At 48.3% G+C, this 27,983-nt stretch overlaps 2 protein-coding genes across 51 annotated transcripts in view; both read left to right on the plus strand.

Moving 5' to 3' along the window:
* The first annotated feature begins 1,343 nt into the window (after positions 1-1,343).
* On the plus strand, positions 1,344-18,046 carry LOC126995232 (calcineurin-binding protein cabin-1-like). The gene is made up of 15 exons (XM_050854631.1): positions 1,344-1,483; positions 1,858-2,070; positions 2,518-2,658; positions 2,781-2,882; positions 3,620-3,828; positions 4,501-4,714; positions 5,438-7,977; positions 8,757-8,818; positions 8,949-9,364; positions 9,463-9,608; positions 10,156-10,614; positions 11,205-11,388; positions 12,278-12,428; positions 12,883-13,597; positions 13,785-18,046. The coding sequence occupies exons 2-15, from the start codon at positions 1,876-1,878 to the stop codon at positions 17,908-17,910; spliced, it is 9,660 nt and encodes a 3,219-aa protein (XP_050710588.1). The 5' UTR covers positions 1,344-1,483; positions 1,858-1,875; the 3' UTR covers positions 17,911-18,046.
* Positions 18,047-21,376: 3,330 nt separating this feature from the next.
* The window catches only part of LOC126995238 (proline dehydrogenase 1, mitochondrial-like), a 54,086-nt gene continuing 47,479 nt past the window's right edge, over positions 21,377-27,983 (plus strand). For 49 of the 50 annotated variants that reach the window (XM_050854654.1, XM_050854655.1, XM_050854657.1 and 46 more), the window contains exon 1: positions 21,377-21,912. In XM_050854654.1, the coding sequence (XP_050710611.1) occupies positions 21,586-21,912 (327 nt within the window). In that variant the 5' untranslated portion in view covers positions 21,377-21,585. The remainder of the gene's footprint in view (positions 21,913-27,983) is intronic. The other variant, XM_050854706.1, reaches the window with a different exon arrangement.

Below are 27,983 nucleotides of genomic sequence, written 5' to 3' on the forward strand. Positions count from 1 at the left end.
TAATACACACGTACCTTAATTTGTTCTATGCATCTATATCCATCTATGTATCTATCCATGCATCAACACTACATATACGCATTTCCATCCCCCCTCTGTGTTTAATACCCTTTCATCCCCTTCCACCTCTATTCCAATGCACAGGTCTAACAGTATACATATAGGTTCCTACAGGCCATCAGGGGGTAATGCACACCTTTGTTCTATGCATCAGCTGACGTTTATTAAACTACCTGGCCGGGCTAACAGGTATTGGCACGTGATAATGAACGCGTATGAGTGCTTACCTGTGATCGCTTACCTGTGTAGATGGATGGATAGATAGATACTGTAGATAGGTAAATAGATATATGGACTACGTAAGCAAATTGATTGATAGATAGATTATATAGACAGACATTATATAGTGGAAAGTGGATGTAGATAAATAAGTAGATATACATTTAGATTCAATGATAGATAAATAGTGTTTGAGATGTATGAGCATGCAATAAAAATAAAAATGGAAAGTTACGTAGAGATAGAAGAAACAGCTAGAAGTGATTGATTGATTGATTGACAGTTTATTGTTGCAGGTAAACAACAAGGGAGAAGGGAGGAACATGCCATCCCAACCCCCAGGCAGGACAGAGTGTGATTATACAACTATTAATACATGTGTAGGTAGCACCACGAAATTAAAAAGATACAATGGTAGGAAGGAAAGCACAACAAGGGAGGGGGCGGTACCTCCCCCTGGACAATAAGACAATAAAATGTGGGGACGGAGAACATTGCCCAAGCACTAGATGGGAATGAATACAGAGATAGAGTAATACTAGTCCTTAAAGTAAAATACTGCAGAGATCACAGCCTTGTATAGCACGGCAGTAGTTCAGGCTGCCACACACGGCATCACCACCTTGGTGCAAACTTGGGGTGTTCTTTGAGGATAGCAGGGAGGACATCATGGTTCAGGAGCCAACAAATTGTCTGGGGCAGGTCAAGGCAGTCCCGTGGCTTAAACTTAGCAATGAGAGGGCATTCCATGACATAGTGATGCAGTGTGTGTACCTATAGCCTAGCGGCCCTAGCCTAAGGCGCATTGCTACCACATCCTGAGGATTATAAAAAAGTTGTATTAGTCGGCAAATTCAGTGAAAGGGGGAATTAGTATGAATGCGATGCTAGGTAACAAAGGGAAGCTACACTCATATTTTCCTTCTCATTTTCTTCATTTTCTTCCTTTTTTTCCTCTTTTTAACTCACTTTCAAAGTCAACCTCATGACCAAGCGCTCGAGCAATCTCAAGCCACGTGTGACATCAAGTTCAAGCGCTCGAGCAATCTCAAGCCACCTGTGACATCAAGTTCAAGCGCTCGAGAGGGTAAACAATGCCGCGAAGGGACGGTTGGCGGGGGAAATAATTTAACCTTTTTAGTAATATTTAAAGATGTGCGGCGAGTGGCGGCGTTTCTGTATGACCGAGTGAAGGCCGAGGAAGGTGAGCATGAGTGTGTGAAGTTGCGTGAGGATTGAGTGCGTGCGTGGTGAGAAAAACCGGGATTTGTGCGAGGGATGCTGGGGTGGGGAAGAAGGATGGGACGGATCAAGGAGGGAATGATTTATCCTTTTTAGTAATATTTAAACATGTGCGGCTACTGCTGGCGCTCCTGTATGACCGAGTGAAGGCTGAGAGAGGTGAGGATGAGTGTGTAAGGTTGCGTGAGGATTGAGTGCGTGAGTGGTGAGAAAAACGGGGATTTGTGTGAAGGATGCTGAGAGGAGACGAACTTATTTTCATATTTTCCGTTCTCCTCTTTGCTAATTATGCCACTAATATAACACTACATCAACCATCACCCCTTACCCCCATAGCCGTGCGTACCCTAAGCCATGACCCGCATCGCCGCCCTCAACGACTGGTCTCTGGGGAGCAGTGAGGAGGAGGACGTTGGCCCCACCAGGGAGGCGCTCGAGGCCCAGGCGACCAAGTCCTACAATGAGGCCATTAGGTTCCTGGCGCACGGAGATGATGAGCGAGCGCATGAACACTTTAACGCGGTGCTACAGAACCCTTATGTGGAGAAGGTGGGTACCGGGGTTGTGGAGGGGAAGGGGAGGGGGGGGGAGTTTTTGGGTGTGTGGGTGTATGTTAGATGTAGTTATTTATTTTATTTAAGTATCACAGTACTTTATTTTATTATTAATAGTAGTAGTAGTAGTATTTATTTTAGAATTATTTAGTAGTGTGTGTGTGTGTGTGTGTGTGTAAATATGTGTATGTGTGTGTTTTTGTTGTGTATGTGTGTGTATGTGATTTTTTTTGTGTGTAAGTATATATTGACATTTTATCTGTATGTATATATATGAATTTTGTGCAAGATAACCTGAAGAAAACCTAAATTCAGAGAGAGAGACAACCAATTGGCCAATCCCTTACTCATTCACTCATCCCAACCCTCTACAGTCAGTCAATGAGTTAATCTTCCTTCCCTCACTCATTCTCTAATTAATTCCCTCCGCAACCCCCCACAGGCAAGCTGGCCAGAGGGGGCGGAGCATCGCGGGGGCAGCCTACCGCAGGACGTGGCTCTGAAATACTCCTGCCTGAAGAACCTTGGTAACTTGGCCACAAAGAGAGGCGACTACGAGAGGGCTGTGAAGCATTATTTGGAGGTGGGTTAGGTTAGGTTAGGTAAATAATAAAATAGGAAATTGAGAAAAAAATGTTGCAAATGAGAAATAAAAAATGCTAAATGAATAAAAACCTAACGGCCAGCACTCTCTCACTCCCACAGGCGGTGCAGCTGGACAACACTGAGGTAACGCTGTGGCAGAGACTCGGAGCCACGGCCATCAAGCTGCGGGACTTTGAGCTTGCCTTAGTGGCCTTCCAGGAGGTGAGGACACGCATTACACACATCATTCTCCTGGTTTTTGGCTCCCTAGAAGACTCCTGTTATTTGTATCTGGTGTTCTGTTGCTCAGATCACACACACACTCACATACACACATCATAAGACTTTAACTTTATGGAAAAACTGGACAAGTACAGATATGGAGACGGGGCCACACGAGCGTAAGCCCAGGCCCTGTAAAATTGCAACTAAGTACAACTGGGTAAATACATACACACTGTTTCTTAGAGCACTCCTTTCTATTATATCTTTTTTCTCCTCTGTTTTCTCCTTCCCCTGGTCTGGTTAACTGGCATTTTCCTTTTCCTTCTTCTCTTGTTTTCATCAGGGAAGTCAACTCTCTCTTCCTCTTTGCGACTTTTTTTCTCATATTTTGGTTCTGTGATATTTTTACCATCACCAGAAAAACGTTACTTCCTAGAGCACCACTTACAGCATCGTCACAGACCTTATTGTGTTGTCCTTCTACCCTCCGTCAAAAATCTTCCATTACTGTAAAGAAAAATAAAGAATGAAAATACAGTCGTCCCTCAAATAGTATGGTTTCCAATAGTTCGGTTTTGGTTTTATGTGGATTTTCTAAGAAGATTTTTAAGGATTTTTAAATATCCCGACAAGCAGGAAATTTAAAAATCCTTAAAGATCTTCTATGACAATCCGTATAAAACCGAAACCGTACTATTTGAGGGACAACTGTTATAATCAAATCTCCTCCACAGGGTCTCACCATCAACCCAAACCACTGGCCTTGCATGGATCAGCTTCTGTCCGTCCTCTTTATCCTGGAGATGTACATGGACTGCCTGGGCCTGGCCATCACCTCACTCGCACAGGACCCCGGCTACGTCAAGGCCAACGCTTTCAAGGATAAGATATTCGAGCTGCAGCCGTCCCTCGTGGAAGACGCTAAGGTGTTTTTTGCTAATAGGTGGGTTGGTGGTGGTGGTGGTGGTGATGGTGGTGGTGGTGTTGGGAATGCGTTTGATGTCTTACTTTCTTTCCTTTCTTTGTTTTCCTCCAACTTCTTTTTTAACTCATTTCCCCATTTTTATTTTTTATTTTGCCATTTTTCTATTTCCTCTATTCCCCCATCATCAATTATCCTTCTTTCTGATATTCTCTTTTGCTATTTTCCCATTATTTTCCCTATTTTTTCCAATTTCACTGTTTTTCCTTCCTTCCTTTCCTTCCTTCTTTCCTCTGTTAGTTAGGACAGAAGACATGGTGGTGGTGGTTGTGTGAATATGTGCCTTTCCCTTCCTTTCCTTCCCTCCTTTCTTCCTACCTTCTCTTTCCTCTTCTTCCCTCCTTTTCTTCCTTTCTCTCCTCCCATTCTTTCCTCTCCTTCCCTCCTTCCTTGCTACCTCTTCTTTCCTTTCCTTTCCCCTCCCTTTCCTTCCTACCTTTCCTTTCCCCTCCCTCTCCTTCTGTCCTTACCTTCCCTTCTCTTACTGGAGGAACGTGAACCATGGCAGGGAAAGTTCGGACACTATTACAGCAAAGGAAACATCTCAAGGACAAAAAATAAGAAAACTAATGATAAAAAAAGCCCACAAATCACATTAAAACTCTCCTTCCTCCTCCTCCTCTTCCTCCCCAGTTCGGTCCTCTTCCAAACCACAAACTACGACAAGACCAAAGGGGAAAAATTCATTGCCACATGTGAGTCCCTTAGGCCCGCCCCCAAGGCCCCTCGCTCCCCGGCCCCCCTGCCCACCCAGCGCCTGAGGACCCCCCTGCAGCAGCTGACGTGGGAGAACCTTGCGGAGGCTCTGATCACCACCTACGACGCCCTGGTGGATGCCGATGGGATGGTGCGTACCTGTAGGGAGGTCGTTAGTGGTTGTTTGCACCTGTTTGTACCTGATCTGTTTTTTGTTTTGTTTTTTTATTGAAGTTTCTCTTTTTTCTTCTTTTTCGTGTTGTTTTTCATGTTCTTTGATGTTTTCTTCTTTTTCTTCTTCTTCTTCAAGTAGAGAAAATAATAGACCTTGACATATACTTTTTATGCCATCACTGGAACTTGCCAGCAGAAAAAAAAAGAGAAATAGGAAAAATATATATAGAGAGAGAAAGAAACAGCCCCCTAATACACACACTATAAACCCCATCACAGAAATTCACCATGGAAAAAAACACTAAAACAAACAGACCCTAACACACACTTTACCCCCTTACAGGAATTCACCCGGAAAATCGTATCCTGATAATACATAAACCTCTTTTTTTTTCACTGTTTTAGCACACAATAATCATAGAAGTATTATCATTATTATTAGTGGTAGTAATAGTTGATTCTTCCTGTCTTAATCTAGCTTTCAGAATGGATCCTGACACTCATTTCCAATCCCCTATCAACAGAAACACTAACACATACTTTCAATCCCATAGCATATAATATCCCTTACACATACAATCCCATAACATTTATATCCCTAACACATACTTTCAATCCCATAACATATATATCCCTAACACATACTTTCAATCCCATAACATATATATCCCTAACACATATATTTTCAATCCCCTTACAGGAATTTGCCGGGAGAATCGACGTTTACGAGGCTCTCAAACCACAAGAGGAGGAGGCAACCAGAACCACCGAGGAACCAGGACCAACCGAGCAGACCCAGCAACCGAACAGGGAACAGGAAACCAGAGATGTAACTACTAACCGCACCACCAACACAACCAACACCACCACCACTAACAGTATGGCCGTAACCGCAAAAACCAGCGACGGGGGCGACTCCAGCAGACAGAAACAGGATCAGGGCAACACTACAGGCAATGGCAATGGTTCTGGGCCTATAGAAGAGGGTGGGACATCTGGAAACGTCCCTATAGCCAACGGTAACCTCGCCGGGGGTATAGAAGAGGGTAGGACAGCTGGGAACAAGACCCCGACAAGCGACGGATTAGAACCATCCACAGCGGAGGTCTCGGATAACTCACTGACCCCAAGGCGGATATCCGGTCGCCGTCACACTATTGAGTTAGGGGAGAGTCAGGACTCCTTCCGTGTTGGGGAGAAGAGGAGGTCAACGGACAGTGATACGCTCCCCACGCCAGAGGATCTCAAAGGGGAGGAAGGACCCACTAGGATGCCTGAGGATTCCCCGCCCAAGGACTCCTCTGCCAATGTGCCCAAGAAGTTGCGTTTGGGGATAAAGGAGGAGGATCAGAGTGATGTGAAGAGTGTTTTCGATATCGGCAAAGAGCTGGACAGTGTAGGTGAGGTCTCGGATGTTCCTAAGGTGTCTGATCCCCTTCCAGTAGGTTCTGATGCTTTGAAGGGGGAAGTTGTAGAATCCGATCCCAAACAAGTGGAGTCCATAGAGAAAATGGAGGAGTTTGAGAGCGAAGGTTTAGGGGTGACCTCCGTAAAACCTGACGTTGAAAGTGAGGAGAAAGTGCCCGTGGGAATCATTGAAAGCAAGGAGGGAAAAGATGCAGATCCGGAGAGTGGGAAAGTTGCAAATCCGCCTCCCATGGGTGTGGAAAAGGTGGATATAGATGATGTAACCAAACACCAGGAACCTATAGATGCCACGACACCTCCGGAGAAAGAAAACAAAGAGTGCCACCCAGAGAAAGAGACAGAAACGAAAGAGGAAATGAAGAACCTCGACCCTGTACATGCTGACGGAACGGACGAAGGGAAAAAAAGGGACAGTGAGTTAAAGGAAAGAAACGAAACCATAAGTGAGGAAAACTTGATAACGGAGAAGACAAAGAACATCGAGGAGGAGGAGGAAAGAAGACAGGAAGAACCCCAAGAACCACCAGCACCTGACATCGAACCAGAAGAAGAGGAGGAGGAGGAGGAGGAGGAGGACGTCATAATGAGAGGAGGAGGAGGAGAAACGGACGAAATGATGCAGATGGAGGAAGAAGTGGAGGGTATGATCGCGGAAGAGGAGGAGGAGGAGGAGGAGGTGGAAGAGGAAGGTATGCTGGTGGAGGCGGAGGAGGTGCCAAGCGTGACGGAAACAGAAGCGGCCGTTAATGCGCTAAAAGGCATCATGGCCCTTCAACCGACGGAAATTCTCGGCCTACCGGAATCGGATGACTTCGACTATGGCGGGGAATATGTGGAGTACTTCGAAGGTGGAGTTTACGAGGATGACGAAGGGGGCTATGCGGAAGGGGAGGAAGGTGGAGTAGTGGATGGGTTACGCAGTGAGGAAGGTGGAGGGGGAGGCGAAACCGTAATGGAGGAAATGAGGCAAATAGAAGTGGAACAGGAGGAGGATGTGGAAGAGCATATAGGTCAAGCGGAAGAAGAAGAAGGGCGGATCGAGCAGGAGCAGGGAGTGGAGAATCACGTAGAAGCGGAAGTAGGGGAGCAGCAGGTTGAGGCAGTGGAACGGGAAGGAACAGAAGGGGTAAATCAGAAACAGCAGGAGGGGAAAGCAGAGGAAGAAGCAGAAACAAGGCAGCAGGAAGCGGAAAACCAAGTGGATGATTACGAGCAGGAGGGAATGGAGGATATGGAGAGAGGAGAAGAAGAGGAGGAGGAGGAGGAGGAGGAGGAGGAGGAGGAGTTAGAAGAAGAGGAAGAAAGGGAGGAAGGAGATCGAGAACAGGAGGAGGAAGAGAGCCCGGAGACATCACCAAAGAAGAGAGAGGAGAAGGAGGAGGAGGAAGAGGAAACGGAGAAGAGGGTTGTTTCGGGCGGAGTCCACCAAACGCGCAGCAACCAAGAGGAAACCGAAACAGACGCAACCAAACCACCAAACACAACCACCGCCACAGCCACTGAGGAGACACCTAACCCGAAAACACAACCCCAGACGGCCACCTCAACCGAAACGCAGATTAACGCAACCGAAAAACCGGCGGAGGAGAAGAGCGACAGCCCCCCCAGACCAGGACCGGGGAAGAAACCGAAGAGGCATAAGAGGGGCTTAGAGAGGGAGCTCGAGCAACTGGACTATTGGGGTCGACGCCAGGAGAGGGACGCAAAGAGGAGGAGGCGTACCATATCCTCGAAGCTTCTCGGCGCCATAGAGGAGGCGGAATATCTCACCTGGGCCGACCTGCTGCGGAGTTTTGTGCCGTCGTCGCTGCTGTGAGTGTTGACGTTCTGTGTTTGGGGTGTTGCGGGAAGTTGGGATGGCGGGTCAATAATGGTTTTGTTTTTGTGTTTTTTTTTTTTTTTGGGGGAGGTGATATTTTTTGATGGTTGTATAGTTTTGATTAGATTAGTTTTTTTTTCTCTCTCTCTCTCTCTCTCTCTCTCCCCCTGTGTGTTTATATACTTGATATGTTGACTTTTTCGTCTTTAATTTTGTGGTTTTAATTTTGTTTTTTTTACTTTTTTTTTAATTATTGGGAGTTTTAATTTGTTTTTTAATTTTTGGGTTTTAATTTTTTTTGGGGGGGGGAGTTTTTTTTTATATATTTCCTTGATATCGTTTTCCTATTTCCTTATTTCTTTTCATTTCCTTCATATTTCTCTACTTTCCTTCACTCTTTACTCTCTCCCATCTCTATATTTCCGTGCATATACTTTACACTCATATATATTCCTGCACACATTTCATCTACATTTTTCTATTTCTTTATTTCCATAGATCTATTTCACATTATTGCTACTGTGTTTATCTATTCATTTTTATCTATTTTTCCTACTCATCAGCATTCACTCTACAGTTTTCTCTCTGTCTATTTCTGTACGTCTGTTTAATATTATCTCCCCATTATCATCCATATCTCCCTCTGCCTTATATGTGTTTCCTATTTGTATACACATCTGCATTCGCTTTATTATACTTCCCTACATCTTGTTCGTAATATTTTTCTGGGTGTTTTTCGTCTTTGTCAATATATCTTTCCCTTCTGCGTTAGTTCCAGTGCGGAGGAGAGGAGCAGATTGACGCAGCCCGCGCCCACGCCCGGCCCCACACGAGGTAAACAAAACAGTGAGGAGGATAGAACTATATAAATAAGTAAGAGTGTTTGATGTTTGCCAAATTTATTCCTGTTCTCTCATCATTATCATCATCTTCATCTATCACTATTCAGTCCTTCTGTTCTCAGGGAAGAGTGAGGAGAGACCAGCCAATCCTCCTGCTGGTGAACCTCAACCAAACGCCCTGGCAGCCCCCTCAGCAGCCCCTTCAGCAGCCCCTTCGACAGCTGAGGAAGTCCAGGAGAAGAAGACTGAGGAAGGAGGAGGAGAGGAGAAGACCACAGTGGAGGGAGAGAAAGAGACAGAGAAGGAGGTGGATAAGACTTCTAGACCCCCATCAGACCCCAGTTTGCAAGAGTCCTCAAGTACCGCAAAACCACAGCCTCAGGAGGGGATGGAGGTGGAGGAGGGGGGTAAGGCGGAGGAGGAGGAGAAGCAAGGGGTGGAGGAGGCCAAGGGGATGGAGGAGGAGGATGCAAAAGCGGAGATGAGGAAGAAGCGGAAGGAGATTATCATGTCTCCAAGGTCGAGTGAAAAGGAACAGGTGGGTTGATTAGGTGTAGTAGTAGAAGTAGTAGTAATAGTAGTAGTAGTGGTCACCCTTCTCATCACCTTATTACCCTCCTTCATCCCCTCCTACAGGTTGAGGCGTTCCTGCTCTGTCATGAGGAGAACGGCGGAATCCTCCATCTCCTACAGCTATGCCTGGTCACCCTGTACCAGCGACATCGCAACGCCTGGCCCACCGTGCCCGCCAAGCTCTTCACGCAGATCTACCCCAGAGTCAGGTGCGAGGAAGGGACAGGGAAAGGGGGGGAGGGATAGTCGCTTGTTCACTGATGTCTTCTATGTAGTGTGTGTGATATAGTGCTGGGAGTTTTGGAGAGATTGGAGGTAGGAAACAGTGCTCAGAAGGAAAAGACTGATGGTTTGGACATGTGAAGAGAGCAGGAGAGGATACAGTGCTGGGAGTTTTGGAGAGATTGGAGGTAGAAGGAAGGAGACCACTTGGCAGACCTAGAAAAACATGGAGAAGGTGTATACAGGAAGACTTGGCAGTGATGGGATTGGATGAGCATTGGGGAGGATACAGTGCTGGGAGTTTTGGAGAGATTGGAGGTAGAAGGAAGGAGACCAGTTGGCAGACCTAGGAAAATGTGGAGAAGGTGTATACAGGAAGACTTGGCATTGATGGGATTGGATGAGCATCGGGCAGAAGACAGAGTAGAATGGAGGAGAGCCAGAAAGCGTCCAACTGCTCAGGAAAAGTGAAAACGGACGGTAAACGAAATGATGATGATGTTGATGTTGACTGATGTGTTTGCGTTGTCCCAGGAACCACGTGGCTCATAGGTCTGCCCTGAGCTTGAAGGAGGACTGGGGGCGGCTGCAGGAAGACTCCATGCTGTCCCTCACACACTGGGAGCTGGTGGTGAGCCTCTACCACGCCGCCAAGCAGGACACACCACACAGTCGGCTCAGGAACCCCTTCAGCGGCACCTGTGACCACTTGGAGGATGACCTGGTGCACCTGACCCTCATGCTGGGCCGTGGGGATGTGTGGGTTCAGGATGCCCCACAGTTCCACACGCGTCTCCGCTGGCTCCAGGCGCAGGTCAAGGTTAACCAGGACCAGCCAGAGGATGCCGTCAAGTTCCTCGAGCTGCTCCTCCTCGACCTTGAGCGCCTGTCCGAGCCTGGGAAGGAATTCATTGTGGAGTGCGCCAAGGTGGAGGCTGACCTGACCCTCGTGTCTCTCTCCGAGGTCAAACGCCACCTCAACTTCCTGCAGAGGTACGCATTAGTGACTGTTTGGGGTTCTGTTAGGTCAGGTAAATCAACAAAGAATGACCTCACTTTGTTGTATGGAAAGTCTCATTAGTAAGGAAGCATATATGAATTTTCTGACCTATAGCAACTGTTTGGGATTTTGTTAGGTCAGGTAAATCAACAAAGAATGACCTCACTTTGTTGTATAGAAAGTCTCATTAGTAAGGAAGCATATATGAATTTCCTGACCTATAGCAACTGTTTGGGGTTTTGTTAGGTCAGGTAAATCAACAAAGAATGACCTCACTTTGTTGTATGGAAAGTCTCATTAGTAAGGAAGCATATATGAATTTTCTGACCCGTAGCAACTGTTTGGGGTTTTGTTAGGTAAATCAACAAAGAATGACGTCCCTTTGTTGTATAGAAAGTCTCATTAGTAAGGAAGCATATATGAATTTCCTGACCTATAGCAACTGTTTGGGGTTTTGTTAGGTCAGGTAAATCAACAAAGAATGACCTCACTTTGTTGTATAGTCTCATCAGCAACTGTTTGGGGTTTTGTTAGGTTATTTTCCCCTCACCAGCATAGCCTTCATCGTCTCTCCCTCCCGCAGGTCACACATGTTGGAGCAGGTGGTGGACAATTACACCTTCAACCGATATCAGATGGTTGCCGAGCTCCTCACCAGCATCTTCCATGACCCGCCACCCAAGGCAAGGCCCGGCGTGACGCTCCCCACTCGCCAAACCCAACTTGTTATTCTCATGGACTCCCTACTCAGGCTGAAGGACTACAAGGTGGGTATTTAGGGTCATTAAGCTTCAGAACTTCAAGCTGTGCACTGAGAGTCATTGGTTAAGCTTAAGGTCTATAAAAGAAATTATTTATTGAGGAAAACGAGTGATTAACCGTCCGCTGTGATTGGCACGGATTTTGCCTTCACTGGTAGCCTGGTAACATACACTTCCAGGTCTTTCTCTGCCTCTGGTGGATAGTGGAGTGTTTCCCATGTGGTATTGGTGTGCTGGATATCCCTTCACTGGTAGCCTGGTAACATATACTCCCAGGTCTTTCTCTGCCTCTGTGGTGGATAGTGGAGTGTTTCCCATGTGGTATTGGTGTGCTGGATATCCCCTCCCAAGGTGCAGGACTTTACATTTTTCTTCCTTAAATTGTAGCAGCCACTTTTTGTTCCACTCCTGTGGCTTGGTGATGTCTTCTTGTAGGAAATCCAGTCAATGGGTTAAGATGACTGTAACTCCTCAACCAGCTCTCACCTCTCATCTGTATCTCCTTTCCAGCAACCATTCTCTTTACTATTCACCTAATCTGCTATTTCTGCCACAAGGGGGGATGTCTTGAGGTTCCCTTGCCCTGACAGCAGCCCTTTTTGCTCTGTACTTCTTCCTCTCACCCCAAAAACAACCATAATCCTCTATCTCTTTTCCAGCAACCATTCTCTTTACTATTCACCTAATCCGCTATTTCTGCCACAAGGGGGGATGTCTTGGGGTTCCCTTGCCCTGACAGAAGCCCTTTTGCTATGTACTTCTTCCTTTCACCCCAAAAACAACCGTAATCCTCCAGTTATTTCACCAAGCAACCATAACCCTTCATCTGCCACCCACCCACACACCCACATCCATTTCTCTCTTTACCATCCTCACTACACTATTTCTGCCACAGGGGGTGATGTCCTGGGGCTCCCTTGCCCTGACGGAAGCCCTCAAGAGATTCAATCGGGCTGAGGCTGAGGAGGAGAAGAACAGGTGGGCCAAGACACTCATGATCATCACGGACTCCCTCAACACCACCCTGGAGAGAGACATCAACCTGAGTAAGTCCTTAAGGGGGGCATCTAAGGGAATGGTGTAGGTTATCAGGTTATCATATCTTTAATTAAGGTCTATGGTAACTTTCCTCTACATTCTCTAATTACTTTCATTATCGCTTATTCTTGCTTGTTTTTCTGGTGTGTGTGTGTGTGTGTGTTTGTGTGTTTTATTTTCCCTCTTCCAGCCTGAGTAGAGAATGGTCTAGGTTATCAGGTTATCATATCTTTAATTAAGGTCTATGGTGACTACATTCTTTAATTACTTTCATTATTGCTTATTCTTGCTTGTTTTTCTGGTGTGGGTGTGTGTGTGTGTGTGTGTGTTTTATTTTCCCTCTTCCACCTTTTTCCACAACTACATCCTTCATCATCACTCGTTCTTTCTCATTTTCTCATTTATTTGTCATCTTCTTCCCCTCTTCACTACCACACCCCTCATGGTCACCCTCCTTCACAGTGGACAGCCTGAGCGGCGAACGTGTGCTTGAGCTGGTGAACACACTGATCCAGATGTTAGTGGTGCAGCTGGAGAAGCCTCAGAGCGCCCAGGTCCTGCCCTTCGAGACCCTCACGCCCTGGATCCTCCTTCACCGCATGCTGACCCACGAGGAGATGCTACAGAGACAGGCAGAGGGCAAGCAGGAAGGGACGTCAGTGGGAACCAGCGCAGAGAACCCCACAGACAGCACGCAGGCCACGGACACCACAGACTCCCCAGAAGACACACAGGGTGGCGAGGGAACGGAGAAAAAGGACTCGTCGGAGGAAGACTCGCCGGGTGACAGCAAGGGGTCCGAGGTGCCGTACCCGTCCACGCTCTTCCTCATCACAGCACACGATGAGTTGGGTAAACATTCCTGGTGCTGTCACGACGAGGGAGTGTTCCTGCTGTACTGCCTGGAGGTGCTGTTGGCGGAGCTGCGGCGCCCCCTGGACAGCCAACACCAACAGCTTCTGCACCACACCCTCGAGCAAGTCTCCTTCTGCCTGTACTCACACCCCTCCAAGAAGTCTAAGCACAAGCATCTGAGGGACCACAGTGTGTCGCAGATCGCCCTGTGCTGGGAGCGAGCCCTGCAGCTGTACCTCTACTACTGCCCCGCCCAGCTGCCAGACTTCCAATCCTCACAGATACCCTCCATCACCGACGATGTGGCCGCCTTCCTTAAGAGGTGAGATGGGGTGTTGGAGTCTCTCTTTTTATTTTATTTATTTATTTATTTATTTATTTATTTTTTTTTTTGCATGATTCTCACGTGTACTTTGGGAGCGAGGATTATGGGTTACTTATGAATAGAAGGTTTTATTAGTTTACAAGATATACTGCTTCACAATAACTCTCTCTCCCTCTCTTGCCAGGATCCTCGCGCTGTTCCCCGAGGAAAACCGCCCGGACAGCAAGGTGGGCTCCGTGGACGCTTTCATCAAGGGGGAGACCAAGGACTGCAGTGTGCCGGCCGTCTTTCCCCCCACGGATGAGGTGCGCGACTGTCTCTACCTGCTGGGGGACTACTACTTCAAGAACAAGGAGTGGAACAACGCTATCAAGAACTACAAGCTGGATATCGTCATGAACCCAGACCGCCTCGACTCCTGGGCACCCCTCGGTCTGGCCATGAAAGCCATTATGGAGACGCAACTCAACTCCTGTGAGGTGATTGAGGACGAGGAGGAGTTCTTTGCCATGGCCCAGAGAGCAAAACGGTGCTTCTGCCAGGCCCTCAAGCTGGACGAATACCACACTAACCTCTGGGTGGAATTCGGTGGCCTCGTCTACATGGTTCACTCGCACGCCTCACGTCTCCTGAAGCAAGACCTCAACCCGGATATCAGCATTGAGACCTTCGAGATGCTGGAGAAGCTCAAAGGGGAGATGCTGTCCCAGGCCGAGCAGTGCTTCACGCAGGCGCTTAAGATTCAGGAGGAGGGGTGGGACGATGACAGCCTCCCGGACGAGCGTTGGCTGCACTGCTACATGCTTGGGAAGGTCGCGGAGAAGAAGGGGAAGGACCCGGAGGTGATTCTCGAGTACTACATCAAAGCCAGCCAGCACCTCCATCAGATCCAAGCTAAATACCCGGTGAAGATCAACTACAACAGCCCGCAGGAGTACTCGGTTGAAGCCCTGGAAATGTACTATAGGGTCCACGCGTACATCCTCAAATATCTGCAGATGAAGGAAGGGAAGAGCGTCGAGAAATCCGTGGCTGATGTCTTTACCAAGGTTCTCGACGACATGGCAAATAGTCCCTTCGTGCTCTGTCAGGAGAAGAAACGGGTCTCCTCGGACACACGCCGGATCGCCACCAAGGACCTGGGCGGCATTTCCAGCAGCAACGTGTGGAGTGAGGTTGGTAGGGCGCCCTTACAGAAGAGACCATCCGAGGAGAAGCCGGTTAACCCTCCAGAGGCCGCGGAAGGGGATAGGACCTCGGAGGATATGGAGAGTGTAGTGAAGGATGTTGTTTATAATATTATCAAGGATGCGGTTGTTAAGTACGAGGAGGGGAGTGGACAGGAGAAGGACGTCACCACCACCACCACCACCACCATCACCACCGCCGCCACTGCCACAGATCCCGAGGGTAAGTCGAAGGGTAAGGACCGGAGGGAGAGCGATGATGACATTCAGGTGGTGGAGGAGAAGGTCATTGAGAAGTATGACCACATCACCATCATCACACGGTGCATCAACGCCCTCAAACTCTGCCTGGTGAGATTCCCGCAGAACTACAAGGCCCTGTACCGCCTCTCCTACTACAACAACACATCAAAGTTCCACAAGGACGGCAGCCGCGCCAGGAACTACATGCTGGGCTGTGACTTCTGGCAGCGCGTCGGATACATGCCCGTCAATGGCCTCTTCAACGAGCGTAAGGTGTGGATTCAGCAACCCAAGAACTGCAACTTTTTCCACGGCGTCTGGCGGATACCAAACGACGAGGTGGATCGGCCTGGGAGCTTTGCCGCACACATGTACCGCTGTGTGTCGCTCATCCTGGACATCCTCCCGCAGTTAAAGGACTTCTACGCGGTGCTGCAGATAGCGCTGGCCCTCAAGAACTCCCCTGAGAAGGACAAGAAGTACCTCAGGGACAACGAGAGGGAGCTGCTGTCGGAACATGCCACTCAGGTCGGGCTTCAGGCCATGAGGGACAAGTTTAAGTTCCTCTTCAAGGGCGGCTCTCCGGCGCACAACAACCGCCGCATGACCTTCCTCCTGGACGTGTACCGATCATATAAGCAGATCAGTCGCCACCTCCCAGGGTCAGAGCCGCACCTGGCCAAGATGGTGACGGAGACGTTCGCCGCCGTCCGTGGCATCGAGCCGGACAACCGCGCCAACCTCCTCCGGGAAGCTGACGCCTTCTGCAGCAGGAATATGCACATGCAGCACCGCCTCCCACAGCCCGCCGCAGCCACCACCACCACCACCACCGATACACAGATCAACGTCACCCGAACCTCACCCGTTGTCTCCCGTCGAGGTCGTCCCCCAGGATCAGGCAGGGGGAGAGGGCGTGGCCGTGGCTCCCTGTACTCCGCCCAGCCCAGCCCCAACATGATAGCCATCCAGGAGGCCTACAAGATGTACGAGAACGTGGTCAACACTCGTGCGCTGCTCAATAACCAGAGTCTCGACCGCCCAGCCATCTTCAAATACCAGAAGGATTTGGAGTACTACCAGAATGAGCTGTCGAGGTACATGAGCATCCCCAGCGTGACCCAGTACTTCCGTGCCACCCTGGAGAGCGTCGGGATAATGGCCAAGGATAAGCTCCCTCCCCCGGCGATATCCAAGACTCCCAGTAACCCCACCCCCTCCCCAGGCTCCGTTGTGTCAGGGAGTAAGGCCACACCCCAGGCTGCCCCCTCCCCCAGCACCAGCACCGCCGTCAGCACCGTGCCACAGGCTGTAACGCACCCACAGCCACAGCCACAGCCAGCACCTCCGCCGCCGCCTCCACCCTCGCAGGTCAAGTCCTCCACCCTCAGCAGCATCACGGGAAGGCCTCAGATCCACGGTATTTCCATCACCACCGTGTCCACCACCAAGACAACCAACTCACCCGTCACCAAGCCGCCGCTCAAACCCAATATGTCCGTCACCGTCAGCCCCGTCAAGTCGTCCTGCCCTCCGGTGCTCCAGGGCAGAGGCGAGATCTCTGTTATCTCCGTGCCGCGCCCCTCCGTGACCACCAAGCCCGCCACTGCCACCCCCACCGCCACCCACACCATCACTGCCGCCATGAAACCCGACCCTCCCGCCCTCACCAAGACCCCCACCGCATCCCCTAAGCCCATCTCAGCCCCCAGTGATGCCAACACCGCCCTAGACCTCAGTCCCGCTGTGGCCAAGCTCCCGCCGGGCACCACCCTCATCCCCCCCCGGGACACCCTTCCCAAGAGCACAGGTCCGCGCCCCCAGCTCCAGGCGCAGGCCAGACTTGCCAAGGAGCAGACCACAGACTCGGCCCTGGACGATCTCTCCAGCCCCCTCAGGAAGGTGGCGGCAGAGCTCCTTCCCTCCAGCTCCGGGGCCGCCGCCTCCCGGCCCAGCGGTGCCCCCAAGCCTGTCATCTCAGCCTCGACCTCCAGCCCCAAGCCGGCACTGCTGAAGGGCATGACCATCACCCCGGCACCCAGGGTCAAGGTTCACTCCAAGCCCGTCCCGCTTCCCAGCAGGACCTCCGCCCCGGTAACCACGTTACCGTCGCCGTCATCCTTTGCCGGGGCCTTCTCCGCATCTCTGGCCAAGAGCAGCGGGCGGCCCAGCGTGGGCGTCACCTCCGCCAGCCTCAGCGCCACCGTCATCGGGGCCGAGGGGCGGCGCACCGTGGCCACCACCTCGCAGGCCGGCAAGTCCTCGCGGGTGACGCAGCTAAGCCCGTCACAGCTGATGCAGCTGGCCTACGGCAGCAGGGAGAGCGGCGGCAACATTTCGGGGCTGTTGAGCCAGTACACCAAGAACCTCGCGCGCCAGGCCGCCCCACAGCCCCTTGCAGCCCCCAGACAGCAGACCCCCGCCGCCCCCAGACAGCAGACCCCCGCCGCCCCCAGACAGCAGACCCCTGCCGCCCCCAGACAGCAGACCCCCGCCGCCCCCAGACAGCAGACCCCCGCCACCCCCAGACAGCAGACCCCCGCCGCCCCCAGACAGCAAACCCCCGCCGTCCCCAGACAGCAAACCCCTGCCATGCCCCGTCAACAGACTCCCGCCTTGCCCCGTCAACAGACTCCCGCCGTGCCCCGCCAGCAGGCCCCCCCCGTGCCCAGTCAGCAGACCCCCGCCGCGGCCCGCCAGATGACCCCTGCCGCGCCCCGGTTGCAGACCCCGGTGACCGCCCCGCTTCGCGCCCCGTCAGGAGGCAGCTCCCAGCCCGCCAGGCCGCCCCTCAGCAAGCCACCACCGCCACAGCAGCAGCAGAACAAGCCAGACCAGCCCCAGAGGAGGTCATCGGACGACATCATCATCTTAGACTAGCGCTGGGCCCGCCGCTAAGCGAGGCCTCGGCATCAAGCAGCACCTCTGTTCGTATAGCCGTCGTTCACTCGTTCGCTTGGTCGTAATTGTAGTGTTTAAGGTTTTTTTACGCTAATAAATAAACCTTCCTTTTAAATGTAGTGTTTTCCCCAAAAACAGACACGACACCTGACCACTGAAAACAAACAAACCCAAGGCGTGGAGGCATCACAGGTGGTGCTAACGTTAGTCTTACGGACCCCGGCGGAAGGGAAAGTGGAAAAGTGGGCCACTGCGCCGCGAACCTACGCTGGTGACGGCGCGCGAGGGCCCGGTAGTGTAGGTCGTGGGTTGATGATACACCCCCGAGGCCACTGAGTACGCCAGCCTTGAGGAGGGAGGGGAGAGGGGGGGTGGGGGAGTAGCTTTGAAGTCACGAGTGTATCCGTGTAGAAAGAGTACAAGATTTTGGCGTTGGTGTTATATAGAGGTTTTCATAGCCCGTGAATATTTTGATAGTAATTCTGAAAGCGGTTAATCGAATTCTAATGAGTGTTCTTTTAGGTTCACGGTACAGAAGAAGGCTCAGACTACCACCAGGGTCATAAAAGTACCCCTGGAAATCCCCTAAACTCCCACGAAAGACTTGTAAACTTCGTGTCCTTGAGCGCAGAAATGTTTAAAAATATGGCCCTCAGATTTATGATGGTGTTGATATATTTTGACCTAAATTGTCTAGTATCTTCCTGAATCCTTGTCTTCCTTAATGTAATCGTTGTTCTTAGTTAAATGGTCTACACTCAGATATCTATGGTGATAGTACTATTTCCTAAAGTGTCTAATATATTTTACAGAATCTCTTTCAAAACATAGTATAGTCGTTTACATTCAGATATCTATGGTGATAATATTTTCTAAAGTGTCTAATATTTTGCAGAATCTCTTTCAAAACATAGTATATAGTCGCTTACACTCAGATATATGGTGATATTTCCTAGTGTCTAATATTTTGCAGAATCTCTTTCAAAATATAATATAGTCGTTATCTGAAACTCATCCACGTAAAAAAATTATGATGGACGTACCTAAAACCCTACTCAGAGTTATGGCTTCTTTAATATTTCTTTCATGGCTTCATCTAGCAGGCAATAAGGTCACTAATATGTGTTCTTAGCGTTGGGGGTGGGTGAGGAGGAGGAGGGCGGGTATTGCACACGTGTCGATGCTCTAAATTTAAGCCCGTGTATTATCTGCTAAAGGTAATGTCATCAGCAGCTGGCGAACCTCCCGCTGAGCCTGGGTAAAAATATCTGGATACGCACACTAAGATGCGGATGTGTGTGTGTGTGTCAGTGTGTGTATGTGTGTGTATGTGTTTAGGGGGATGAATATACGATATATTATACGCGATTTCTTGGGATACTGGCCGAGTCTAGTGAAAAGAATGTGTGCTGTTTTAGGGTAGACCTGTAATCACCTCTAGTTAATGTTTATCTAATTTGATGTGTGTGTGTGTGTTCGGGGGATGAATATACGAGGCTGAGGTCGATTATATTATGCTATTTCTTGGAATACTGGTACGAGTCTAGTGAAAAGAATGTGTGCTGTATTAGGGAAGATCAGTCACCACCTCTAGTTAATGTTTATCTAATTTAATATGACTGTGTGTTCGGGGAGGAAATACGAGGCTGGGGTCGATTATATTATACGCGATTTCTTGGGATACTGATACGACTCTAGTGAAAAGAATGTGTGCTGTGTTAGGGTAGACCTGTCATCACCTCTAGTTAATGTTTATCTAATTTGATGTGTGTGTGTGTGTGTGTGTTCGGGGGAGGCAATACGAGGCTGAGGTCGATTATATTATGGGATTTCTTGGGACGCTGTGATGAGTATGGTGACAAGAATGTGCTGTGTTAGGGAAGACCTGTCACCACCTCCAGTTCGTTTATCTAATGTAACTATCTTCAGAGGGGAACAAGCACACACACACACATAGATGAAAAGATATAATTAGATAGAAAGATTATTGATCGCATATAACAAATTAACTATGTAGTATCTTGGTAGTAAGGGAAAGTTAGTTTTTTTTTTCAAAGTCTGAAAGAAATTAAAGTTTATGAATGGACAAACAGCGAACGAGAAGGCTAAATGCGGTCAGATATCTTGCTCAAGTGTGTGTGTGTGTGTGTGTGTGTGTTTGGCACGTGTCAGTATGCGTCACAAGGTAGAGGGTATACGTGCCGGCGTTACGGACGACATCAGCATCGGACCACTTTCCCTGATGGGGTGATGGTGGGCCTGTGCTGCTCCAGGGACGTGCCCCGAAACCTTGCCCGAGGGGGTTGTTGCCGCCAGCCCTTGTGTGGGTCAGGGCTCATGAGGGGACAGGGGTAGAATAAGGAGTACAGCGGATGCAACGACGCAACGACCGTGGAGGCTGGGCGGCCGTGACGATGGCCTGCCGCCCCACCTGTGTACCGATACTACCAAGCATCAGGCAGCGAGAAGCATCCGGCATCTACGCAATAGTACAACGGGAGGAGCATAATTATTTCATTCTAATTGATTTCCTATAGAGTATTATTTTCATTCATTGATCTGTGTGTGGGTGTGATTTGCCACGGCCTGATCACGAGCTGGACTCATCATCTCCGGTGTGTGTGTGTGTGTGTGTAATTCACCAAGGGCTGGACGCCAGTGTGTGTGTGTGTGTGTGTGTAATTCACCACGGCCTGATCACGAGCTGGACTCATCATCGCCAGTGTGTGTGCATGTATGTGTGTGTGTGTGTGTGTGTGTGTGTGTGTGTGTGTAATTCACCACGGGCTGGACACCAGTGTGTGTGTGTGTGTGTGTGTAGTTCACCACGGCCTGATCACGAGCTGGAATCATCATCGCCAGTGTGTGTGCATGTATGTGTGTGTGTAATTCACCACGGGCTGGACGCCAGTGTGTGTGTGTGTGTGTGTGTGTGTGTGTGTGTGTAGTTCACCACGGCCTGATCACGAGCTGGAATCATCATCGCCAGTGTGTGTGCATGTATGTGTGTGTGTGTGTGTGTGTGTGTGTGTGTGTGTGCGCGCGCGCGCGCGCGTGTAATTCACCACGGGCTGATCACGGGCTGGACGCCAGTGTGTGTGTGTGTGTGTGTGTGTAGTTCACCACGGCCTGATCACGATCTGGAATCATCATTGTCAGTGTGTGTGTGTGTGTGTGTGTGTGTGTGTGTGTGTGTGTAATTCACCACGGCCTGATCACGGGCTGGACTCATTATCGCCAGTGTGTGTGTGTGTGTGTCTTTCCCTACATATCGTCGTTCATCATTGCTGCGTCTTTCCCCAGGTCCTGTGTACTGCTGTCATGGCTCCGTGAAAGTCCTTGTGTAAGCGGGCTCGCGGCAAGGTGTAATTCTCCGGAGTCTACGTCACGGCAGCGATCAATACCAGCAGACTACGACACGGGGCCGGCGCACTGCAGCTGTGGGCCGTGTGCGGGGCGCGGCAGGGGCGAGGGTCCCTTGCTGTGGCCGCTTCGAAGCATTGGTGTGTGCAGGCGCCCCGCCCCCCGAGTAGCCAATGGCGGGGCCGGGCCGGCGTGACGCAGCTCCCCGCCGCCTCGCCGCGCCGCACGTGAGCCGCCCCGCCACCCCGCCTCGCCCCGCGCCGGCTCGGCCCGCGGCCCCTCAGTTAAGTGATGGCTCCCGTCGTGACAGCGTCGTTGCCTCGTTCTCTCGCCACGTGTGTCAGTGCTCACAGGTACTCGCGGGCATGCTGGGGCCTCAGCCGCAGCCCGCTGCTCGGCGTGCAGGCGAGGCTCAAGTCCACGCCCGCCGCCGCCCTGGTGGAGGAGAACACGGCCGTGGAGGCGCCGCCGCACGATGACAACCACCGGGAAGAGCTTGACCTGACCTTCTGTGACCACCAGGCGGCCTTCCGCAGCAAGACCAACGCGGAGGTGGTGCGGGCGCTGCTGGTCTTCAAGATGTGCGGCATCCCCTACCTGGTGAAGAACAACGAGAAGGTGCGTGGCCAGCCTCGCGGCGGCCGGCGGCAAGACGACGCGAACTTCATCATGTCACATTACTAACCGAGAACCCCGTCCGTGGCAGTGACCCCGCCCCCGGACCCCCTGGCCTGACCTGACCCGGAGGCATCTCGAGAGTCAGAGCAGGCCGCCACCTAGTAAGATGGAGTATCATGTGTTAGCATTCTCAAGCCAGAATGATCCTCAGAAGCGAAGGATCGGTTTGTTTAGGCCCCAGTTTGTGCTCACCGCCACCGCCTCCCCAGTCAGCCAGTCATTCAGCTTCTCTCCCCATTTTGTCCAGTCTGTCATAATTATAGCACTAAACAAACTGATCCGAGAAGCTTTGATCACTTCTAAGATATAAGGTTAGGGCCGGCCTCAGCGCCTCTTAATAACACCTTGCAGGTAAGTTGTGGCTAGGCACGGGAAGCCCACCAAGGTAAGAGTGACTAATTGGGTTCGTGAATGGACACTCGTAATGTGACATAAGAAGTTGGCATCGTCCTCGCCACCGCTGCTGATGATGGCAAGCCTTTTCCTGAGCTGTATTGTGACCCATTGAGGCATTTCTCAGTAACTCCACCGCGGCCACTGACTATTAACCACTTATTCACTTGTTCTTGATCCTTGCCATGTATCCTAGTGGTTATTTTTCTCGTTCAAGGCCAAAACCAGCGGTGGATTTGCTCTTTGTGATAGATGTAATAGATAAACATTGATGCATGGGACAAAAGTACCCTAAACAGCATAAATAAGAGAGAAATAATCACAAATGTAAAGTGTATGGTTATTTTTTTGATCTTACAACTTGTGAAAACTTTAACTAGCTACTCCAATGTAAATATTCTCATGCACGCTTCTAAGAAGTAATGGTAATGTAATGGTTTATCAGCTAACTCTTGTAATTGTTAAAGTAAAGCCTGCTGTTTGCACATAATGAACTCAAACATGGATAAGAGTAATTCACAAGCATTGCAAGCATCTAATGTAATATGTAAGCATGTCACAGTTTCAGGGGAGTCATGATAACCAGTGGAGATGATATATAAGTGATTTGACAGCTAACCTAATGCATTTTTCCCTCGGATATATGAAGAAAACGAACATTGATTAGCATATACTGAGCCAACTGGTTTTATTTTGCATTTAACTCAATTGTCACTTCAAGAAAAGCTCAGGTAATCATTTTTAACTTTTCACACCTCTCAATTTGGCAAGCAATGGTCAGTTTCAGGGTAAAATATTTATGATAACCAGTCATCGCCATTCAGTGGACAGCCAGACTAATTCATTCCACTCTCACATACTTAATAGAGACAGCGGGTATAGTGCATAGAGTCTCACACCAGTAAAAAGGATTCGGTATATATAATTATAGAATCTAACAACCTCCTGCATTCACCGATTACGAATATGGGGAGGCAGCGAATATTTAAAAGCATGAAGCCTCGTAACAGACTGTATAATGACTGGCTGCCACTTGAATAATAATATGGATTTTGGCACGTTAGGGAGAGCAGGGAAGCGGGGAGATCCATCGCGCTTATGGGGTTCCCTTGTGGCGCGGGCAAGAGACTGCAGGTGGTGAGAGAGAGAGACTGGGTTGTGCTCTGTATTTCTTCTTTCTTGTCAATCCCTCTCTTTCTTTCCCCTTCCCTCCTATTTGCCTCTTCCCCTCTCCCTCTCTTACCATCCCAACTCAGCAGAGAGAGAGAGAGAGAGAGAGAGAGAGACTGGGTTGTGCTCTGTATTTCTTCTTTCTTGTCAATCCCTCTCTTTCCTTCCTCTTCCCTCCTCTTTGCCCCTTTCCCTCTCCCTCTCTTACCATCCCAACTCAGCAGAGAGAGAGAGAGAGAGAGAGAGAGAGAGAGAGAGATGCAGATGTTCTTTTCCTTGCTTAATGGGTATAAAATGTATAGCCTATTCTCTTTAATGTTTCACTTTTTGTTATAATAATCAAGTTGCATCTCCACATATTAAAGTCAATAGCTAGGTAATATGTTAAGAAGTTTATAATGTGTAGTCTTTTTTATCACTAATACTGCACTGTTTTTAAGAAGCTGCATTTCCACATAGTCAAATATTAAAGTTAAATATAAGTCTAAGAAGATTAAAATACTGCCATCATGTGTTGTATCATGTGACTGCCGCAGAGACTCACGTGGAATATAATTGTTACATAGTTTTCCACCTCTTTGCATTCGAGGTTTTTCTTTCTTTGGCAATGTCTGGATATGCGCGTGCCTGTGTGTGTGTGTGTGTGTGTGTGTGTGTGTGTGTGTGTGTGAAGAATTCGGGATGGTTCTTGGCAATGTCCTTAACCATGTGTGTGTGACTGTGTGGGTGTGTGTGTGTGAAGAATTCGGGATGGTTCTTGGCACGTCCCTACCCATGTGTGTGTGTACGTGTGTGTGTGTGAGTCAACGTATGCAGTTTTAACACCTTGTCAGCCATTGTGCAACGCTCCATTTCTAAGACAAGGACACCCCGCCCTCACACTGTCTCCCTTTGATCAACCTCTTCTTGTCTCTAAGTATTTCCTTGACCTTGCTTGCCCGAAGAGGACGGCAGTGTAGCAAACAAACAATTTACAAACTATCTTGCTACATTAATTTATTTCCTGCCGCCTTCTTGTCTCATTAGCAACTTATCTTTCTATTCATGTTCTTGCTATCTTGATTTATGGACGGAGACGGCACTGTTGCAAACAACAAACTATCTTGCTACATTATATGACTTATTTCCTGCTGTTTTCTGTCTCCGTATAAGTACGTATCTTTATATGTTTATGTATTCTTGCTATCTTGATTTATGAACGAAAACAGCAATGTAGCAAGCTGACTAACGTGGGTGTATGAGCCCTGAGCTGTTTGAGGATAACACTTCCCCTTTAAAATCAACGTCAGTCAGCCAAGCGACATCCCATGGAAATACTAACACTACAACCCCTTCGAAAGCCTTATCAAATGTGGGTGTGTAAGTCCCGGAACTGTTTTGAGAGTAACCTTTCCCCCTTATAATCAGTCAGTCAGTCAGTCTACCACCTCCCATGGAAATACTAAAACGACAACTACTACGAAAGGCTGAATTTGGGTGTGTAGCCCCGGATTTTGTTTTGAGAGTATCCCTTCCCCTTTAAAATCAGTCAGTCAGTCAGCCAAGCGACATCCCATGGAAATACTAACACTACAACCCCTACCAAAGCCTTATCAAATGTGGGTGTGTTAGCCCCGGAACTGTTTTGAGAGTAACCTTTCCCCTTAATTAGAATCAATCGTTCAGTCAGTTAAACAACTCCCTTTGGAAATACTAACACGACAACTTCTACGAAAGGCTGAATTTGGGTGTGTAAGCCCCGTAATTGTTTGAGAGTAACCTTTCTCCCTTAAAATCAATCGTTCAGTCAGTTAAACAACTCCCTATGGAAATACTAACACGACAACTTCTACGAAAGGCTGAATTTGGGTGTGTAAGCCCCGTAATTGTTTGAGAGTAACCTTTCCCCCTTAAAATCAATCGTTCAGTCAGTCAAGCAACTCCCCATGGACATACTAACACGACAACTTCTATACTAAAGGCTGAATTTGGGTGTGTAAGCCCCGTAATTGTTTGAGAGTAACCTTTCCCCTTAAAATCAATCGTTCAGTCAATCAAGCAACTCCCCATGGACATACTAACACGACAACTATACGAAAGGCTGAATTTGAATGTGTAACCCCCGGATTTGTTTGAGAGTATCCCTTCCCTTTTATAATCAGTCAGTCAATCAGTCTACCACGTATGGAAAACTTACTTAACACGACAACTTCTACGAATGCCTAAATATGGGTGTGTGAGCATTTAAATGATTGCGAATACCCCTTACCAATCAGTCGGTCAGTCAAAGAACTAGATACCCATGGAAATACTAACACGACAAGCCCTACGGAAGCCTTGCCTAACGGGGTGTGTGAGCTCTGTAATGTTTGAGAATAACTTTCCCCTTTAAAACCAATGAGTCAGCCAGTTGAACCAGTTGCCTTGAACGTCATCTGCTATAGGTATAATGGAAGCAGGGTAACGCATGTGTGAGGTAATGCCAAGATGGGAGGGTGCTGAAGGCCGTTCTACCAAACACCTGTGACCTTGTTTATGGGTTGCACGCGAGGCACTTCACTTACCTGTCCCTTCCCCCCTTCCCCTCCTCCTCCTCTTCCCCTATCACTTATATCCACGTCGTCATTTCCTACACCTTCCATATTCCCATCTCATATCTTCCACCACCACTTCTACACCCCCCATCCCATCCCCCACCCATCTCTAACCATCCCACTTTCTCCCCATTTTCCCCCTACATAACCTTCACCCACTTCCTCTGCTGGCTGGGGCGTGGGTGGGGTGCAATAGGGACGGTGGTGTGGTGTGATGAGCTGGCTGCTGGCTAGGGTGTATATATAGATGCTGCCCACGTGTGCTCAACGGCCTCGCGTCTAGATTTTGGTCTGGGTGATGGTGGTGGAGAGGTTAGAGCAGTCTGTCTACCCCATCACCTTTCTTCTTTTCCTTATTTCTTATCAGCAGCACCGTTTTAAACATTCATTTCCACTGCACATAATTTTCTGCTGTTTCTCATCAATCCAAATCCCTTATGCAAGAGTTAACCATCATCTTCATTCTTACTGGATATAACTTTCAACTCTCTCATCTCTTCTCTATCCGAATCCCTTATGCAAGAGTTAATCAGCACATTTATTCTCACAGCACAAGACTCTATACTCTTTCTCATTCCTCGTCTGTCCAACTCCCTTATGCAAGAAAATTAACCAGCATCTTCATTCTCTCTGCACATAACTTTCTACGCTTTCTCATCCCTCTTCCGTCCAAATTCCTAATGCAAGAGTTAACCTACATCTTCATTCTTACTGCCATCATGCAAGAGTAAACCAGCATCTTCATTCTTTCATCCCTTTCGCTGGCAAACTCTGGAACAGCTGCTACTACTAATGATAATAATAATAATGGTATCTTCCTAACTAAACTTTTATTTCCGTTGACATCACTTGGCGATGTTGATTTCTAGAGAGGTTTATTTCTTCATTCATTCATTCTTACATTCATATATTCATTCCCTGTGTGTGTGTGTGTGAGAGAGAGAGAGAGAGAGAATGTCAATCACAACTTAATATTTCAGATGGGCTCTCCAATGCAACTTTAGACTTGCTATTGACAAAAAAGAAAAAATCACGTATTAGAAAAGTAAAAATAGCGAAGACTAATTTTCTTCTTGCCAAATGAATGACAATATTATAAAAGAGAGAAAGAAGGAAAGACTCAATAAGACAGGAAGGAAAAATAAAGGAGAACGGATATGACGATGGAGATAATGAAGGAAAAGATGAAAAAATGGAAAGGAAGATGATAATTACAATGAAGCTTGCACAATGTAAATACGATGATGTTTGTGAAATGGAGGAATGAGTAAAGGCAAGGGAAAGGGAGGAAGAAAAGAGTAACGATGTAAATAATGAAGGAAGGAAATGAGAGAACTGTAGAAAATGTGTACGTAGATGTTAGAAGGAGGAATAAAAGAAAAAAAGAATTAATGAACAAAAAGAAAAAGGAAGAAAAACGGAAGATGAGAGTGAAAATACATTGTGTTATTTTAAGAAGATTTATTAACTGAACGAACATTGAAATTAATATATTGGGCGTGAGTTACAAAATCATTGGTAATTTGTGGCGGAATTTAATACTAACCCCAATAATCAAATACGAATACCACATGCAATGTCGATTATGCTGTTAAAATTTCGTAAAACCCCTAAACGGATGAAATTACTGTAGAATTAAACACTTGAAATCGCATGACGCATTTACTAAAGGTCAAAGTTAGTATACAAGCTTCTAAATTAATGACGGAATGAATTGACTGAGGATGCAAAATGGATAGCAAAATTCAGAAAAAAAAGTATATCCAGAAATGAAGAAATTGATGATGGAATGAGAATGCAGAATGAATAGAAAAATGCAAAAAAAAAATGTATTATCCATAAGTTAACAAATTGGTGATAATATATAAATGCAGA

This window comes from Eriocheir sinensis, chromosome 7, assembly GCF_024679095.1.
Source record: "Eriocheir sinensis breed Jianghai 21 chromosome 7, ASM2467909v1, whole genome shotgun sequence".
NCBI classification, from domain to species: Eukaryota; Metazoa; Arthropoda; class Malacostraca; order Decapoda; family Varunidae; genus Eriocheir; species Eriocheir sinensis.

Bases quoted from the DNA above. Each gene is read 5' to 3' on its own strand.
- LOC126995232 (XM_050854631.1), top strand. From the start codon at position 1,876: ATGACCCGCATCGCCGCCCTCAACGACTGGTCTCTGGGGAGCAGTGAG. The intron at 2,071-2,517 runs GTGGGTACCGGG...AACCCCCCACAG, and splicing joins AGAACCCTTATGTGGAGAAG to GCAAGCTGGCCAGAGGGGGC. The intron at 13,598-13,784 runs GTGAGATGGGGT...CTCTCTTGCCAG, and splicing joins GTGGCCGCCTTCCTTAAGAG to GATCCTCGCGCTGTTCCCCG.